Consider the following 15,128-nt stretch of genomic DNA (forward strand, 5'->3'; position numbering starts at 1 on the left):
ATCTCCTGCAGGTGCAAGGGCTCCAATTCTGGCTGAAAAAGCTCCAATTCTGGCTGAAACGGTGGGAAACCTAAGTTTTCCTCTTCATCTGTCACAACAGTGTTAGGAACACGACTACATGGCCCATGAGTCATCACAAAGATAGGGTAAAGGTAAAGGTTTTCCCGGACATCAAATCCAGTCATGTCCGACTCTGGGGTGTGGTGCTCATCTCCATTTCTAACATGAAGAGCCAGTGTTAATCTTAGACACCTCCAAGGTGCGTGGGGTGTCGCTACCTTCCCGCTGGAGCAGTACCTATTAATTCACTCACATGTGCATGTTTCAAACTGCTAGGTTGGCAGAAGCTGTGGCTAACAGTGGGAGTTCACCCCACTCCCTGGATTTGAACCACCAACCTTTCAGACAGCAAGTTCAGCAGCTCAGCAGTTCAATCCGCTGCGCCACGGGGGGCTCCTGTTATTTACAAGATAACATACTTTTAAAAAGCACTTAGGTTACCCAGTCTAGACGGAATGCTCTATTAATAAGAACATGACTTGATAAGCCGAGTGATTAAGAAGAAAAGGAGAACTACAAATCAGTTTAGCTGTAGGTTGTGAGGTTGTGTTAAGTAGGTAGTGGGGGAATGGGATGATGGGATTGACAAGACTTTTAACATTTTAATTCAAGGCAAACTTCAGCCCTAATTAGAAAAAAAATCACAAAAAATGGAAATAAAGATAGTAATCCCATTTTAATTAGAGAAACAGGTAACTGAGATGTCATGCAAAGCATGTGCTCTCTTGCAGAGCTGTGATGCCTCTCCCCAATGGTGCAATTGTTGATGTTCCCCATGGTACTGCCTTAATAGCCATGTCAGGTCAATGCTTAGTTCAAGCTTGGCTCCAGAAGGCATTGGTGATGAATTGTCATTTCTTTTGCAAACTAATGGATTATTTCCAATCATTCATTCCAGATCCTAAAGGAACAAGAATGTTTGCCATTCTAACTTTAAATTAAGCACCTGCCATTTGCAAATGAGCATTTCTATTCTATTCAAGCATTATAAATAAAGGCATCCTTTTTCAGCTCAGACCCAATGTGCCTGAAATCACAATTACCAAGCCAGAGATCAAAAGAACACTTCCAAGCAATTAATGTTTATAAAAAAACATAACTGTATTTTGTTGGGCTAATGCCTCCTCTAAATGCTTCAGTTTGTGTTCTTCATCTTTACTCAAACTTAACAGCTGCAAGTCATAATATTATCTCACAATGTTGGCAATTCCTTCAGACCACATAACTTTACAAAACACGCTATTTAAAAGACAAAACAAGGGAAAAGATAAAGGGGAGGAGAACAGACAGACTATAAATCAGAACCGGTACTAAAATAATTAGGGGGAAAGAACAGAATTACTAAACATTAACATAGCACTGAAGATTATGAGAAATTCCATGACACTAAATATTTTAGAGAAGTCATCCTCCATATGGTTCCCCTTCTAGATGTGTTAGACAATGGCCATGCTGGCTGGGAGTGGTGGGAGTTATAGTTCAACACATTGGAAAGCCTCTAGGCTACTCTCAAACAACACTACTTAAAGTGACCACTGACTTCTGCTGTTTTGTGAGCCATTGACAGCTTGCCCATGGTGAGCTTCCGGAAAGATATGAGAGATTGATCAGAACAGAGTACAAACATGGCTCTGTTCCCTAGCACACTGGGATAAACACTTCTGGTCCACCACATCAGATAGCTTGAGAAGCCAAATTATTTCACACACACCAAGGTCTTAGAGATTCACTCTTTTCCCTGTGCTTTCAGTGAAGTCAGAGAGGTTATCTGCTCCTTTCACATTCCTACAAAGAGTAGCTCCTTAACGAAAGGAAGGAATTATTGCCAAGAGTGATTACTTCTTTTAATTCTTCTCAATTTCAATATCTCCGCTGCAAGGAAAATGTTGTGCCATTTCACTTAATGTGGTTTACTCTTTTCACCCACTCATGATCACCAATCTGTACAGATGTATCCAGTGCATATTATATGTAACTTTATTAAACCAGAAATCCAAAGTATGATGGGATGCATGGCTACCAAAGATGAGCACTATTCTCCTGTAAGCAGTTCTGTTTGTGAAGAAGCCTGCAAGAATCTCAAGACCTACATGTGTTTTAATAAAAATTCTAGTGTTATTCCAAGTATACTCTGCTTCCTAACTCAAATTTCCCAACAATCTACTGACAAATCAAGTATCAAGCAGTTTTCTATAGAAAATATGTTCATCAAAAATGTTTGCAATGGTGATCCCACGGCAAGATATTTTCTAGAAGACTTAAATGGCCTCCCCAAATCCTAATAAGTACCGTATTTTTTACCCTACTTTGCATAGTCATGACAGTTTTTCTATTAGTATATAAATGCTGGATTGATTTTAACAAAGCATGTTAAAGGGCATAGAACTATAAATCGGAACACCATTTCCATCAGCTAAGAAGTGAATGAAGATTAAAACCCCAATAGTTTCCAAAACGTAATTTTCCTAAAACACTTTGACATAAAATTTAGGATTACTGCTTGGTCACAGACATAGGAAATATTCTTCTATAGGTCTATGACCTATGACAAAGTGGATTGACCTATGATTGGAATTTTAAAGTTTAACCTTTCAGAATTCTGGAAGTTGTGATGAAATGAAGGTGAAACTACTCATATTTAGACTGAACATGTGTATAAAATAATCTTCTTAAAATGTACGTAAAGAATTCCTTGATAAAGGAGTCCCCAGACGTCTATTTAATTACATTCCATTGACAACAAAGACATTTTGATTTAGACAATCTCACAAGCTGACTTGAAAATATGTTGCACTTGGTTTTAACTTTTTTACATAATAATTGCCTATAGATGCATCAGTTGTATTGTATTAATTTTGTGATTGTTATAAAATTTGATATGTCACTTATTTTGTTTTATGTTATCTACTATGTTTTAATGACTGTTAGCCACTCTAAGTCTCTTGTTGGGAGATGGGGTGGGAAACAAAGTTTATTATTATTATTATTAGTAATAGTAGTAGTAGTAGTAAAAACATATAAGGTAATCCTGAAGCAGTTTTTGAGAATAACCAAGAAACAGACATTTCTAGTGGAAATCTTTGCAAACTCAAGCCCACATGCATTTAATGAAGTGGACTGGTTTCTATGAAACTTTATACTACTTTTCTAAGTGTCTTACAAGATTATCTTATATCTGTTTTGTTTGGTTTTGCTTAAGCAAGCTAACATAGCTATATTTTAAAATGCTTTTATTGTTGTGTGCCTTCAAGTCCTTTCTAACTTATGGTCAGTCTAAGGAAAATATATATCAGGATTTTCTTGGCAAGATGTGCCAAGGGACCTGCCTTTCCCTTAGGCTGAGAAAATGTGACTAGCCCATAATCACCCAATGGTTTTCCATGGCCAAATGAGGATTTGAACCTGGTCTCTATAGTCTCAGTCCAACACTCAAACCACTATACCATACATCAGGCTTTCCGAAATACTCTTATATCTTGAGTAAATTTTAACCAAAATGCTTGGGACCAGAAGTATTTTGGATTTTGGAATATCTGTAGTTGCACATACAGTATGTACATAATTAGGTATCTTGGTGATACGTTCCAAATTCAAACATGAAATTTATTTGTTTCTTATACATTGTGCACATAGCCAAAATATCCCTTTATATAACATTTTGATAAATTTGTGCATGCAACAAAATTGTATATACTAAACCATTAAAAAGCAAAGATGCCACTAGCTCCCATGTGGACAATTTCAGATGTTTAACCTGCATTTAGCTTTAAATGGCAGTTTTTATTGATTTAAGCAATCTTTTGCATGGTTTTACCTTTTTTTTGCTTTGTTTTTTGTGTGTGATGTTTTCTCATGTTTTAATATATTATTAGAAACCACCATTAGGGTGGAAAAAAATAAAATACACATTTAATAAATAATAGCCATTGAATCAAAGTGTTATTCACTTCAAGCCTAATGTCCTGGCCAAACACTGAATCACACTATAGCCCAGTGGTTCTCAACCTGTGAGTCTTGAGATGTTTTGGCCCAGAAATCTTAATAGCTGGTAAACTGGCTGGGATTTCTGGGACCTGCAGGTTGAGAACCATTGCTATAGCCATTCTAACCAACAAAGATTCAAAGAAACATGCAACCTTAAAATATAAGAAATTAAAGAAACACAATTAACAGGATGGGAAATAGTTATAAATAGCATAAACTTTGGAGTAGTTTTCACGTAGAGAATTAGCTAATCATAGGAAACACCACACAAACTATATATTCTTTAGCATGTTCTCCATTGCTTTTCATTTAAATAAATCTAATAGTCCATGCTATTTAGTGTTAAATATTAATGCTCAAGAATTTGGAAAAGAAACATACCTGTCAAATCAATCTGTAACTTGGTTATGTTTTTAGCTGCAAGAAAGTGTTCTTTGGCTTTTTTATACTCGTAATAATTCAAAAATGTGTAAGCACACTCTAGATGGAATTGAACAGCAAGATGCCAACCTTCATCATCAGTGAACAAAGGCTCAATTTCAAGCACTGCAAGAAAGGAAGAAACAAAAGACAACGAAAATTAGAGTTTGTGGGTCTTAAAGGCGTATGTAAAGAAAGACATATGTTTGTCACTAGGAACACAACCAATACTGATGTTGAAACCTATTACCTTCTTGGTTTTCAAATAGGTGGATTTAGGAGCAGGCTGGGGAATGTGTGCATCCTCCAGATGTTATTGAAGTGCTAATGGTTAGAGGGTTAATGAAAACAGCAGTCCATCACCATTTGGAGGACCACACTTCCCTCATTCCTGGATTAGAGAATCTATTTCATCACCTCATTTTACCATAAGTAAATTAGGAACTGAAAACACTACGAAACATCATCTTAGGAATCCATCAAGTAGAAAAATGTTGTTTTGTAAAACACAGAACACACATACACTCCCTGTTCAAATGTTAATATTCTACCATAAAGTGGCTTTTGGACAAAGAGGCTCTTTTTTAAAATCTATGACAGCCTTATTGCCATTGTCTCCACTGAAAATATATATTTAGCATGGAATTCAGTTATCTTTTAAGATGTAGAGAATGTTAATGCTTTTGAATATGTTTAAGTTTTAGTATAGCATTTCACTTCACTGCCTTGAAGTGAAGAATACATCTGCTGTCAGTGGAACAATGCTGGCAGAAATGGGGTGGACTTATGGATTTTCCTTTCTAAATCCTACCACATGCATATTTTTAGGCAGCCCAACAGTACAAGATCTCCACCACATAAAACCTTCCACATTAATTTCACTACTATCAACAGAAAAAGTCCCTCTTCCTCCCCCCCACCTCTATATATGGAAGCACCTGTGATTCTAAGATGCAGCCCATTTTTAGCAGATGTTTATATGAGTGGAGTTTATCTTAGAAGTGATGAAATAAGCTGAGAAATGAATAATAAAGACTCTGGAGAATAGGTCTAACAGCAAGGATCCCAGGGACTAAGCCAGAATCCCCAAAATAGGATACCCTGAATTGAAAGGTAGAAAGGGGAAGACCATTTCCACAACAATGCATTCTTTTCATGAACTTTTTAGGTCTAAATCCAATGGCTAGTGTCACTGGGTCAATGAAGTGTATGAAAATGCTGACTTACAATTTAGCAACCAATATGGGAGTTTAGCAGCTAGATTTAGACTTGACTGTTGTTTTTTAGACTGTACTGTAAGCCATCATCTGATAAAGGGGGGGGGGAGTAAACTGACTTTCTAATTACATAAAAAGTAAAAAGAAAAAGAAAAAAAAAAGACAGCTGAGATGTTGTGTTATGTTTTCAGTTTTAACAGTCACACCATAACTGGACCGCTGCTCTTTTGCAGCTTCTAACAAGCTGAAATTAGTGTAACAGAATCCATATGCAAACACCATATCCAGATCATTTAGCTATTATCAGATTGCTACCTGGATTGGAGAACAGATCCAAAATTGATTTTCTAACATTAAGGTTATGGTGAATAGCAGTACTGCTAAGAAATATGATATAATGCTCTGGGTTTTCACTAATGCAAGAAGATATAAGTGTAGAAAAGTAGAAGGTAAATAAAAAATCATATCAGTAGCAGTACATCATAACTGGACTTGAATGGGAAGAGATCTGTAGAGAAGGAGAGACAATAATTACTTAAATCTATGGCATATTTCCAAACTTTACTGGAAACATTATGCTTGTATCACTTCAAATCAGTATCAGCTTTTATAATCAAGTAATCCCTTCCTTAGTACTGGATTTCAGACTTTAGATTAGACTTAAAATCCTATAAGCAATTATATTTGGACAGTTATTGTCTAAATTAGGTATCACAAGAAAGCCAACCCTTTAAAATGCTAAACATACAGCCAAGAATCCCATTATGATACACGTTTCTGCATTTTCTAGTGAAGCCCATCATTTCTTTAGAACAGTGTATCATATGTACATCCAGATATGGTCACATACATTAAAAAAAACCCACTCTCTTTTCCCAGAACTAAAGCTATTCAAGGTCACGGTCACAGCTGGTCAAGGTCACAGACAAGATAAAGCAGTAATATAATCCTACTACAGGCACAGAATAGTAAGTATGCATTAATGTTCTACCTTTATACCTTTTTCAAACGTAAAGGGGATTTGGATATTTATATATATTTGGCATCAACAGCTGGAGTCTTGTATGTATAAAAATTACTGCTCTCCACTCACAGACTAAATTAAGTTCTTCTAAAGGTTTGCTATTTTTAAAACTGGCTGGGCTCCATGGTACATTTTTTTAAAATGAACATTACAAGATACTAGTAATGGCCAGATGATGTCATTTCTATAAAAAGGTACTTAAACATACCTGCCAAGTATAATTTGCTTCAAGACATTGCTTTCACGTACAAAAGTCTGAGAGAACTTGGTGTCAAACCTGAACGTATTGTCATATGAAGTTAATCTGTCCTTGTCTTTATAATCAGCATTAACCATCTCTTTAGAACAAACATTAACAACAATGTCTGTTCTAGACTCACATAGAGATCCTAAACCATTTTCCTCCCCAGCCATGGCACCAAGTGAGATCATTGTGGTTGGCTACCATCCATAAAGCTGTGACAACTTCATTAAAATGAAAAGCAATTCTGCTAGTTACACAAAATATTTTAAACCATACAAAATAAATAACGTTTCCAAAAATTCTTTATACCTGGATGAATTAGCAGACATCACATTTCTAGATAATACAATTTTAGCTTCCAACAATCTGCTGCTATTAATTTGGTATGAGTCAAATAACAGTAGCAATAGTGGGATGCAGGGCTTTTTTAATGTACTTACTTGTCTAAAAAGAACAAATCAATAGGTTAAGTTGGCACATTTGTGGGCCTCTGTTGTATTGAATACAATGTTTAGGGCTGCAAGACCATCTGGAGAGGTCCTTCTTTCTGTCCCAGCACCTTCTCAAGCACTCTTAATGGGAGCAAAGGAGAGGGCCTTCTCAGTGGCTGCTCCCAAACTATGGAATTTCTTCCTTAGAAAAACCAGAGGTGCATCTATACTGCAGAATTCATGGCCACTTTCACTGCCATGGCTCAATGCTATGGAATCATAGAGCTGTAGTTCGATGAAGAACCAGCACTCTTTGGCAGAGAAGCTACAGACCTTGTAAAACTATTGCTTTGAACCATGGCACTAAAGCCATGTCGAACTGCATTAATTTTGTAGCACAGATGCATCAAAGGGTGGCCCCTGTCCTTGCTCTCCTTCCAGAGGCCAGTAAAAAAATTCTGTTCTGCCAAGCCTTTACAAATTGGCAAGGGTTGGGCTACTGAGGTTATGTGGTAATGTTTTGAAGATTTTCAAATGGCCTGTATGTAGTTTTTAACTCATCTTACTCTTTGATTTTTAAATTTACAGTTTATTTTTTTAATTTCATATTTATACTTTTATTCTGGTGGTTGTGCTGTTTTAAACTTGTATTGTTGTTAATAATCTTGAGTCCCATTATCAGGAAAAAGTCAGAATATAAATCAATAAAATAGTTCAAATAATGCTGTATGCAAGTTTTAAATGGTTGCAGAACACCCTTCAGACAGAACAATGAAAGAAAATGCACTCAGACACACAGACTGATTGCATACGAGACATAGAAGATGCCCAGAGTCCTCTGCATTTGGAAACTCAGTGAAATTCAATCTTGAATACACCATTCTTTATTCTGTTGTTTTTTTAACTGATTAGGGAAAAGCCAGAATAAGATCAGAGCAGTTTACAGCACTATTCGTGGTATTTAAGTATTTTCGCCTGGGCTTCTATGGGAAAGAGGAAAGGAGTTTAAACTGATCATGCAGTACTGTTCTTGTGTTTAATTAAAATATAGTCTAGTGGCTTTATTTCAATTCATGCAGCCCAGGCGCCTAGCGGAGGGAAGAAACTTCTCCCTCCGTCAGGCGCTTGGACCCAGGGAAGCTCAAGGCATGCTGCTGCTTAGCGACATGATTGGCGCTTCCCTAAAGGCCCAAGCACCGAGCGGAGAGACTAGTTTCCTCCCTCCGCTCGGCGCTTGGGCCCATGGAAGCAGGCCACGATCGCAGGCATCTTCCTCCTGCCTCTCCTTCTCCTCTCGTGAGAAGGAGCTCCTTCTCGCGAGAGGAAAGCGCCCCGCCTCTTCCTCCTCTCATGGAGGAAGCGGCCCGCGATCGCTGCTGCAGCAGCGCTCATGGCCTACTTCCCTGGGCTGAGCCCTTGCCCCTTGGGAAGAAGACCACGAGCGCTGCTAGGCTCCTTCCAAGGGGTGAGGGCTCCTTTGGGAGGGGGAGGCGGCGGCCCCTCAGATAATCCAGCAGATGGGTTAACCAGAGCTCGGTTTACCGAGGTTTTACTGTATTTCTATGCGGCCTTTCTCCACAGCGGACCCAAGGCAACTCACAACACATTAAAAAAAGTACATACAAATATTAAAGGTATTAATTAAAACCCATGTGTAATCTTTAATGATGCTTAAAACTGTCCATGGTTTAAACATTAGAGATAGAACAGTCTAAAATTCCAATATTTCCATGTTCATAAAGTGCCTGGCTTCAGTTAAAATCTGCTCCGAAGAGGAAAGTCTTCACCCCTTCCCTAATTAAACAAGGAAAGACAAGAAACCAATTTCAGAATCCTATTATGCCATACTATTACACAATAAAATGTGGTAATGGTTCATGTGCAGTTCTTATTGAATACTAGAAGCTCACACATCCCAGCAATATTCATTTTAACATATTTAAGGCCATTCATTTCTATATATGTTTCAAGTTTTTTTACAGTCTACGGGAAGTAAAGAAAAAGAATCCTTGGATCTCATCTTATCACAGAATTATCTCCACATTTTATCTTCAGGATACATTTCATCTACTTCACACCAAGCTAGTGAACTTTCTGCTGATGGGGAAATCCCGATCAACACAAGGGTTTGCTTTTTGTGCTTGAAGCAAAGGTGCTTATCTCTATCATAACTATATGAAATCATTCAGAATACACAAACAGCACTCAGATAATGGCTGGATATGACATTACCAATATGCACTAAAATTCAACTGTTAGCAGAAATTTCAGATTTAAAAAAATTTATAAAACGAGTTCATTTTTTATGAACCGGGTTCGTGTTTAAGTACTGAAACTCATCAATAATCTACCATTTAAGACAAGAATACTCATCTGAACAGAAAATACCTTGTTGTATGCAGACCTGGGCAACTGCAAAAAGTTCGGGCGATCTTTCTTCTAACAATTGCTGATGGATAGTCACACACCGCAAAGTCCACCAGGGCAATGTCTGCAAGTGAGAATGAAAGATATTTGGCAACATTAAATCCACTATTTGAATAGTAACACATTGAAATATGTATGTTAGCAAGAAACTTCTAGTTTATTATAAGAGGAAGAACTTCCTGATAGTGAAAACCAAGTTATCACTACAATTGACCCAAAAAGCATAATCAACAAAGATTACAGACAAAACAGATAGCTAGAATAGGAACTCTACAGTGAAAGGAAAAGCTACAGTTTAACAACACACTGCATACTTTATATGCAGAACATTCAAACTTAAATGCATCTGCTAGTCCCAGCCGTCTAGAATCAATTACTCAATGTTAATTTAACCCTTATGGAAATTTTATTGATTCAATGAGTCCAGGAATTGGATTTAGGCCACAGGTTCAATCCTCTCCATGTCTGAAACCCTGCGGAGCCACTGCCATTAATATAAAGAAACATGATAAATGGTAATAGAAATAGAAATAGACATAACAATAATAATACCCACTTCTCTTCATGGTATGACGGAGGGTACAATATGGTTAACACACACAGGTAACATATAAATCAGTACTATTAAAATGCATACTGGTATATTAAAATACACCGAACAAAGACTAACACCAATACTAATAAAAATAGGGTTAAAATTTAGTTTAAATTTGACTAGGTAGGGCTGATGTAATAGTCCAAGAATGGTCGAAGTCAAGAATGGAAAAGGGCTAGAGGAATTACACCAAAAATTGTATGACTGTTCTATGAAAACTGACAGTCCAAAAACAGGACTGTGGACACGTTTAATCCACAGATTGTTTTCAAAATGACTGCAAAGGTGACATGATAAATAAATGTCACTGAAAGACAAAGGTTCTCAAGAAGAACCAGAACACGACTGCAGGCTCTTAATGGGCAATTTAATTAGCTGATGCACATATACATCTGTGCTGACTTTGTTGTGCCTGCTCAGTGCAAAGCAATTACATAATAGCTTGCCCTGTAGAAGGCATCAAATGGTGCTAAGGAACTGCACAATCCGAGGGCAAAAATATCTCACAGAACAGTTGCATGCAGTTTATTAAAACTGTTCTAGAAACACCTGTCAAGATGGATATTGCGTTGTCTTGCACAGAACACAACGAAATATGACTTATGCTATCAAGCTGAATAAAATAAGGTACATATATATAGAGGACCTTGTTAGAGAAGTCAACTCTTAACATTTTGACACTTCATTCAGGAAGCCACAAAGCTTTAGAAGATTTGAGACATGAAAACTGTTTACCACCTCTGCAGCTGACATTGCAGGCAGCCTTTACAGATTTTGTAACTCAAGGCTTGCAACATAAAATAAATAAAATAATATAAATAAAACAACACAGCCAAGAGTGAGCACAGAATGACAAACCAATTGTGATAAACGCAACTGCTTTTGAATGGTTACTGCCATTCTTTTTAAATGCCCATTCACATCATTCACCATAACACATCATTCACATCTAATGGTAAACTATGGTTGAATGTTAAAACACTGAGCAGATGTGAGCCTTGGGGCACATCTATACCATTTAGGGGCTGATCTGTGTTAACTCAAGGGAAAGCAGCTTAACACAACTTTTCCCTTGAGTTAAGGTAACTTGAGGGAAAATTCGAATCCTGAAACAGGATTTGGGTAGTCCCTTGGTTAGGGCAGGCCTGCACAACTTGCGGCCCTCCAGGTGTTTTGGTCTTTAGCTCCCAAAATTCCTGGCCATTACACAAGCTTCATGTGGCCTCTGGATTTTGGATGCTTAAACATCTGGAGGGTTGCAAGTTGTGCAGGCCCGAGTTAGGGAATGACAAGACAGTTGGGCCAGTTTCTAACCAGAATGAGGCACAGCTGTCTTGACAGTCATCCTACACTCCTCAGATTCAGGCAGCCCAGGAATGCAGGACAGCAGTCCCTTCCTGTCCCCTCCCCCAATATCACAGCTTTTAATAGGCAGATCAACCCACCTACCTGTTCTTGCCAAACTGCAGCGTCACCAAGAAGGTTGGCTAGAGAGGGGGCAGTATTTTCCCCAGATCTCTCCCAGACACCTTAGTGAACCATTCACTGGGTGACCCCAGCCAGCGCACTCCGAGAGTCACATTGGGCGGGGGGAGCCATGACACAGAGGAGAAGGGATGCCGTTTAGGATGCTTGTCCAGTGGTGCTGAACTGTGTTCATCACGACTGAACAGCAGGGACTCCTTGCCACCTCTGAAGTGGCACAGGTACTAGCTATCTAGTCGCCAAGTGAAGCAATTGGTTCAATGTTTACAAAGCTCAGTTGGTAGTAAACTTTTGGTATTTTTGATATGTTTGATATGTTTTAATCATTTGAAAGACTATTTTAATTGATATGTATATGTGTTTTTACAGTTTTATAATATGTTTTACTGATATTGTTATTTTCTGAATCTGGCATTGAATTATTGCCATAGTTTGTAAGCCGCCCTGAGTCCTCTTTAGGGGGTTAGAAGGGCAGGGTACAAGTACAGTAAATAAATAAATAAATTTATGTTGTAATCATTTTATATGCTTATGTATTGAGTATACTATGTGTGCAGCACTTTGGATTGCATTTGTGAGCTGCCCCAGTTCCTTTGGAGAGATGATGGCATCATATAAATAATTGTATTATTATTATTATTATCATCATCATCATCATCATCATCATCATCATCATCTAGCATCTCGGGAACCAGACCAAGTCCGTTTTCGGGGTCAGCAAAGATGTGCCTTTGGACAAGCCATATGCTCTCCCGCCTTTCTGGTTGGATTTCAAAATAAAACTAAGTATTTAAAATCATGAAGCCAATCTGAAAAAGCTAACTGTAGTCTGAACAAACAATTATCCCAACAAAAAAACTGTAAGAAGACACCATCCAGTATCATTCCAGAGAGATGTGAAGCAAAGGGGAGCATCCCTCAAGGCTTTTAGTCTACTCTTACTGACAACAATGTTCTATACATGACATCTGAATTAAGCCTAAGATCAAGTGACATGAAAAATAACAAGTAGACAAGGGAGTGACAGTTGTGCACAGAAAGCATCAAGTCTCAAATACCAGGGTTAATATTTGATTCAAGCACTTTTGAATTATATTTTTGTGCCAATACACTTGGAACTGGGACCTAATCCCAAATGGAGTCTCCTTAGCTCAATGTTGGGGTCGCAAAAGGTTTCTCCTCCTCCCCTCTCAGAGTAGAAGCCACAGGGCTGCTAATTCTATCTAAGGCCGTGGTTCTCAGCCTGGGGTCCCCAGATGTTTTTAGCCTACAACTCCCAGAAATCCCAGCCAGTTTACCAGCTGTTAGGATTTCTGGGAGTTGAAGACCAAAAACATCTGGGGACCCCAGGTTGAGAACCACTGATCTAAGGAGTTTAAGCTGCTGAGGGAAGGGAACCAGACCAAGCCAAGGCAGCCAAGCTACAGAGAAGGAGAGGGAGAGAGGCAGGGAGATAGGCAAGGGAGGTATGTAAGGATGAAGAAAGTGGAGGAGAAAGAACCCTGCCACCTTCTTCAGGCAATTACTGTCCTTCCTTCTCTCCAACCGCACTGTCTTGCTTGAAGGAAATCTGGTGGGTGGGAGGCGTGCACCTTAATCTTCCTGAAGAGTTTGGCTTGCAATGAGATGGACCCTTTGTATCCACAAATGTAACCACCCACAGCTTGAATATCTAAATCTATCTCTCATATCTTGAGTTTGTCATTTTATATAAGGGACATCATTTTACTACCCTCTTGTATATCATGAGATTTGAGCATCCATGGAGTTTGGTATCCAATATGGGTCATGGAACCAAAACTAAGCAGATACTGAGGGCCATTGCATTTTACTCAAGGTTTTTTTTTATGTACTTGGAAGTCAGGCATGCCCTGATTGCTATTGCTGTGGTACAACAGGTCCTTCACATCAACAGATTTAATCATCCAATATTCAAAAAGAGTTTAATTTATATACATATTTTATATACTTATATTCCCCAGGGTCGCATACCAAATTATTGGGCAAAATAATTTTCACAAGGTGAAAAAGTTTTATAAGTCTTGTTTTAGAGGATGAGAGCTCTTGACTATGGTGCCTAAATATTAAATGCATTAATCAACAAGAAAAAATAATACACATCCTATAAACCTACTTGACATAATTTCTAAAATACATATATTTTGTTTGACTGAGCAAGACACCAAATTATTTAAAAAAACAGAAACATAAAAGAAATATCATCTGCTTATAAAATATAAAAAGATCTCTGGTCATAAAGAACTCTAGGGGCATTTGTCCAACTAATGACAGCTTTTGAACTGATGAGCAAAAAGACATTTTTAAAAGTACATTTATTGTAAAAATGTTACTGCTTTCATCAATAATAACTGATAGATTATTGTAAAGCTATGGTTGGGGTGGGTTGTTTTTTTAAAAATAATGTCAATGAAATGCAAAAGTTCAATTAACAGAAGCCGAACAACTTGCCTTCATATAGACACAAGCCTATTGTTTGATTTGTTAGAACAGTACAAGAGACTCTGAATTTTAGTTAGCTGAGAAAACCTGCAATTCAACATCTAAAACCTATAGTGGTGACATACTGTTCTTGATATAAAAACCCCAGGTAATTTTTCAATCCAAAGTTTATATCCGTTACACATAAATCTTCTGTATGCTACACAAAAATATCAACACAACACAAGCACTATAAGCCACAACTGGGGTGTGTATGTGTGGGTCTATGGATGTTCTTGGACTGCAATGGCATCAATGGTAGTAGGCACAGTCCATGCTGGTGAAGTCCACGACATGCGAGTGTGGAGGAGAGCAAACCACAGACCACCTATTACAATGCAATCTGAACCCTGCCACATTCACTATGGAGGACCTTTTTATAGCAACACCAGAGGCACTCCAAGTGGCCAGTTACTGGTCAAAGGACATTTAGTATAATGCCAAGTTTTTAACTGTGTTTTTAAATACATTACAACTGTACCCTTGGTTCACTTCAGACACGATAAATACATGCTGGTGTGAACTGCCTATATCTGGACTCCACATGATCCTGATCAGTGATATATGCTATTATTTGCTGCCAGATAAAACTTCTGGTTTTGCTTGAATATATCATCATAATTTTCCTTCAAAGACTGTAAGTTATCTCTCTTTTTGGTATCAGAACTTATTGGCATATTTTCCTTCTCAGAATTTAATCTGTCATGAGATGAGTATGGAAATGTTAACAGCGAATGAAATT

The 15,128-nt window shown here is 37.9% G+C and overlaps 1 protein-coding gene across 2 annotated transcripts in view; it reads right to left on the bottom strand.

Moving 5' to 3' along the window:
• Nucleotides 1-15,128, bottom strand: part of ttc27 (tetratricopeptide repeat domain 27) — an 85,633-nt gene that overhangs the window by 63,086 nt on the left and 7,419 nt on the right. For both annotated transcript variants that reach the window (XM_062974305.1, XM_003215951.4), the window contains exons 5-6: nt 9,769-9,871; nt 4,426-4,590 (exon numbers count right to left, since the gene is read on the bottom strand). In XM_062974305.1, the coding sequence (XP_062830375.1) occupies nt 4,426-4,590; nt 9,769-9,871 (268 nt within the window). The remainder of the gene's footprint in view (nt 1-4,425; nt 4,591-9,768; nt 9,872-15,128) is intronic.

The sequence above is a fragment of the Anolis carolinensis genome, chromosome 1, assembly GCF_035594765.1.
Source record: "Anolis carolinensis isolate JA03-04 chromosome 1, rAnoCar3.1.pri, whole genome shotgun sequence".
Lineage (NCBI taxonomy): Eukaryota > Metazoa > Chordata > Lepidosauria > Squamata > Dactyloidae > Anolis > Anolis carolinensis.